General features: G+C 59.8%; 1 protein-coding gene across 1 annotated transcript; it reads right to left on the reverse strand.

The window, feature by feature from the left end:
- Positions 1 to 621: 621 nt before the first annotated feature.
- On the reverse strand, positions 622 to 2,789 carry GBX2 (gastrulation brain homeobox 2). Its single transcript, XM_074910709.1, has 2 exons — positions 2,231 to 2,789; positions 622 to 1,842 (listed from the first exon to the last, which is right to left on the reverse strand). Exons 1-2 carry the CDS (start codon positions 2,739 to 2,741, stop codon positions 1,319 to 1,321), a joined length of 1,035 nt encoding a protein of 344 aa, XP_074766810.1. The 5' UTR covers positions 2,742 to 2,789; the 3' UTR covers positions 622 to 1,318.
- Between the last annotated feature and the right edge of the window lie 863 nt (positions 2,790 to 3,652).

A 3,652-nucleotide genomic window follows, 5' to 3' on the forward strand; every position in this document is an offset into this window, starting at 1 on the left:
CGTAAAACGGGGAAAAAAACGGGATGAAAAGGATGCCGGTGGGGAAGGGGGGGAAGCGGGACCCTCCAGCCCCGACCCCCCCGCCCCGACCGGGCCGCCCCGCCGCAGCGCCCCTGCCCGAGAGCGGCCGCGGAGCCGGGGGGACAGCGGCCGTACCCCCCGAAACACGGGGCTGGGAGCCTGCTGCCTGCCGGGGGGGCATAGAAGGGGTGTTTATGTTTATTCGCATAAAAAGCCTTTTTCCAGCTTTCCCATCACCCCCCCTCGGAAAGAAAAAAAAAAAAAAGGGGGGGGGGGAAAGTTTTTGCCCTTCTCCCCCCTCTCCGACAATAAATGTGGCTTCGCAAAAGAAGGCGAGAGCAGCATCGCTCTGCTCGGGCAGCGCAGGAGAGGAAAGGAAAATCAGCTCACGCCAAAACGCCAAATTCTGGACAGAACAGCCGGGGGATGGAAGGCTTTTTTTTTTTTTTTTTTTTTCCTTTGTCGGTTTTTATTCACAAGACTTAGTTTGCTTTTAAATTTCATAACTTATAAGGAAATAAGCTACATTGAAATAAATTAAACACAATAGAGAAGATCGTGCTTTTTTTTTTTCCCTTCCCCCCCCCCCCCCCTCTCTCTCTCATTTAAACATGGCTTGGTAGAATAGGCAAACCAAATCGACAGAAAGCCAGGCAAAAAATATATTTAAAAAATCGTCCCCCGGTGCCTGCCACTCAGCCATAAGAAATAAAATCAAACAATAAAAAAGGCATGAAATGAATATCTTAGTTTTCTTTTCGTTTTTGTTCTCTCGTCTTTTTACCTTTTGCCCCCGATAAGAAACAAAACCCCCAAGATGGCTAAAGGCGCGCTGCAGGCTTCGCTGGGGATGTCTCTGCCAGGGAGGGGGGGACACGGGCAAATCGCTGCTGGATCCAGCGCTGTCACCGTACCGCATCTGTGGTCCCCATCGCAGCCAAGACAGCACGACTCATGTACAAAGCGGGGCAGCGCAATAATAAATATCTGTGTGTCTCTTCCAGGGTTTGATATTCCTGCTCTGAACCAAAACAATTTCCAAGCCTCTTTCCTTCGCAGACTCTCGCTTGACTTGGTAAGCGGAAAGTTTCACTTTAAAGTTTGCTCGTGGCGGCGGTTTGCCGTGCGCTCGCGTGGGATTTTTTTCTTGGTGGCTGTTGTTTGCTTTAGGGTCTTTTTGCTGCTGCTTGCTTTTTTTTTTTTCTTTCTTTCTTTCTTTCTTGTGGGTGGGTTGCTTTTAAACCCCGATTTGGAAACTTTTCCCTCAAAAACTTGTGGTTCTGAGCGTAGGGAGAGATCAGGGTCGGGCTTGCTCCAGCTGCTGATGCTGACTCCTGATCGCAAACCTGCTGACGTGCACCGGGATGGGTACCACGATCTTAGGGTTTCGGGAGGGCTCCCCTGTCTTGGAGTTGGCGTTGCCCGCCTTGACCCGTTTCCATTTAGCCCGTCTGTTCTGGAACCAGATTTTCACCTGCACCTCGCTGAGTTTGAGAGCGTGAGCGATCTGGGACCTCTCCGTCAGGGACAGGTACTTTTTGCAGTGAAACTCCTTTTCCAGCTCCAGCAGCTGCTCGCTGGTGAAGGCTGTTCGCCTCCGCCGGTTTTTGCCCGTGGACGTGGTGTTGGTGGAATTGGGGGGGTTTTGGGGGTTTTCCTCCAGCGTATTGCCAGAGTCCTCTTCCTTGTGAGCTGCCTGGCCGGGGATGTTGTCGTCCGAGCTATAGTCTAGATCGCTGTCCATGGAGAAACTTTCCTCCTTGCCTTTCGAGTCCTCTTCCGCTTTGGGGTCCTCCTTCCCCTGGCCCCGGAGAGCCCCGGCTGGAAGCGAAGCAGAGGCCTTTCGTTAGCATTTGGTACCCTCCGTCCCACAGCTGCCGTGCCCCCCCGGCCCACAGGTCCATCACCCGAAAATTTTTGGGTTTTGATGGTTAGGGTTTTTTTTTTTAGTTCGAGTGTCTTTCAGCTGGATTTAGTTTATTACTATTTTTTCAAGCGGCGGGGGCCCCCAACCTCCCTCCTCCTCCTCCTCCTCCTCCTCCTCCCTGGCCTTGCGGCCACCGGACGGCCGCGGCCAGCCCTGCCTCCTCTCGTCCCGGGCGCTCCCCGGGGCCGCCCCTTCCCCCGACCCCCTCCCAGCCCGCCCCGCCGGGGGGTGATGCGGGGAGCGGGACCCCGCTCCTCCCCGCCGGCCCCGGCGCTCACTCACCGAGGGAGGCCTGGACGGCGTCGGCGGCGGGGAAGGGCAGGAGGGCTCCGTCCTTCCCCAGGAAGGCTTTGCCATCGTCGCCGCCGCCGTCCGGGGGTATCCCCTCGGCTTTATCGAAGTTGCCCGGGGGTGCGAACTTCCTGGCGGCCTCCTGGTGCTGGGGAGAGGCGGGGAAGGTGCCGGGCAGCGTGGCCATGAGGGTGGAGGTGAGGGCCATGCCCTGAGCCAGGCTGGAGCAGAAACCCGTGGGCAGGCTGGGGAGCTGGTGGTGGTGGGGATGCGCGGGGGGCAGCGCCGGTTGCAGGGCGCCCTGCGGTAGCGCCGGGGGCGGCGGGGGGGGCGGCGGCAGCACGACGGGGCGGTAGGGCATGAACATGGGGTAGCCGGTGTAGACGAAGTGCCCGGGGGCGGGCGGCGGGGGGCTGCCGATGAGCGAGTCGATGCTGAAGGCCGTGCTGCTTCCCAGCGGGCGCTGCATCATCATCAGCGAGGGCTGGAAAGCCGCGCTCATGCCGGAGCGACGGCGGCAGCGACCACCTTCCTCCTCCTCCTCTTCCTCCTCCTCAGCAGAGCCGCGCAGCGCCCACGCGTGGGGCAGAGCCGGGGCGGAGCGGGGCCGCGGCCCTCCGCCGCCGCCCGCACATCGGGGCCGGCCCCCCGCCCGCCGCCGCCGCCGCCGCCGCCGTGCGCCCCCGCGGAGCCCGCCCGCCCGCCGCCGCCGCGCCGCTCTGCCCGCCCGCGCTCCCCCGCGCCCATTCACATTTTGCCCGGCTGGGAACCCGGCCCGCCCCACGTGGCCGCCGCCGCCGCTTCCCATTGGCGGGAGGGCGAAGGGGCGGGGCCGAGCCGCGAGGCCACGCCCCCAGGCCCTCCTCTCCCCCTCTCCTTCCCCCTCCGCGCCCCTCTCCCCCCATCCGCCGCCGCCGGACGGGGCGGCCCACGCGTGAGCGCCCGCTGGCACCCCCACACCCCTCCGCCGGTCTCACGCCCCGCGGTGCCGCCGGGGACCTCCGTGGGGTCCCGCGCTCCCCCGGGGCGTGTGACATTCCCCATCAGACACACCAATTTGGTGCCTCCAAAGCATTGAAACCCCCTTTTTTTTTTTTTTTTTTTAAAAAAAAAAAAACAACCAACTATTTTATTCACGCTTTTCTCACCCTCTTTCTCCCCCCTGCTTTTTTTTTTTTTTTTTTTTTGAAAAGCCCCCAAATAGGCTCCATGTGGTTCTGGGTAAAGTCAGCCCCTGGCTTGGCTTTGAAATTGCTTCTGCAATTATGTAAAAGAGCCATTCAGCAACACGGCGGAATTAAAAGCGATGGAGGGCTGCTCCCTTTTCTCCGGCGAGCCTCTCATGTTGGCCGGCTCAAAGCCTTTTCCAACACGACGTCTTTGGCAAGGACAAAAGCTGGAACAAAAAAAAAA

This window comes from Athene noctua, chromosome 7, assembly GCF_965140245.1.
Source record: "Athene noctua chromosome 7, bAthNoc1.hap1.1, whole genome shotgun sequence".
NCBI lineage: Eukaryota > Metazoa > Chordata > Aves > Strigiformes > Strigidae > Athene > Athene noctua.

What these genes read in the sequence shown, in the direction of transcription:
- GBX2 (XM_074910709.1), bottom strand. Translation starts at nt 2,741, where the DNA reads ATGAGCGCGGCTTTCCAGCCCTCGCTGATGATGATGCAGCGCCCGCTG. An exon ending in CGCCGTCCAGGCCTCCCTCG is followed by an intron (nt 1,843 to 2,230) that starts GTGAGTGAGCGC and finishes CTTCGCTTCCAG; the next exon opens with CCGGGGCTCTCCGGGGCCAG.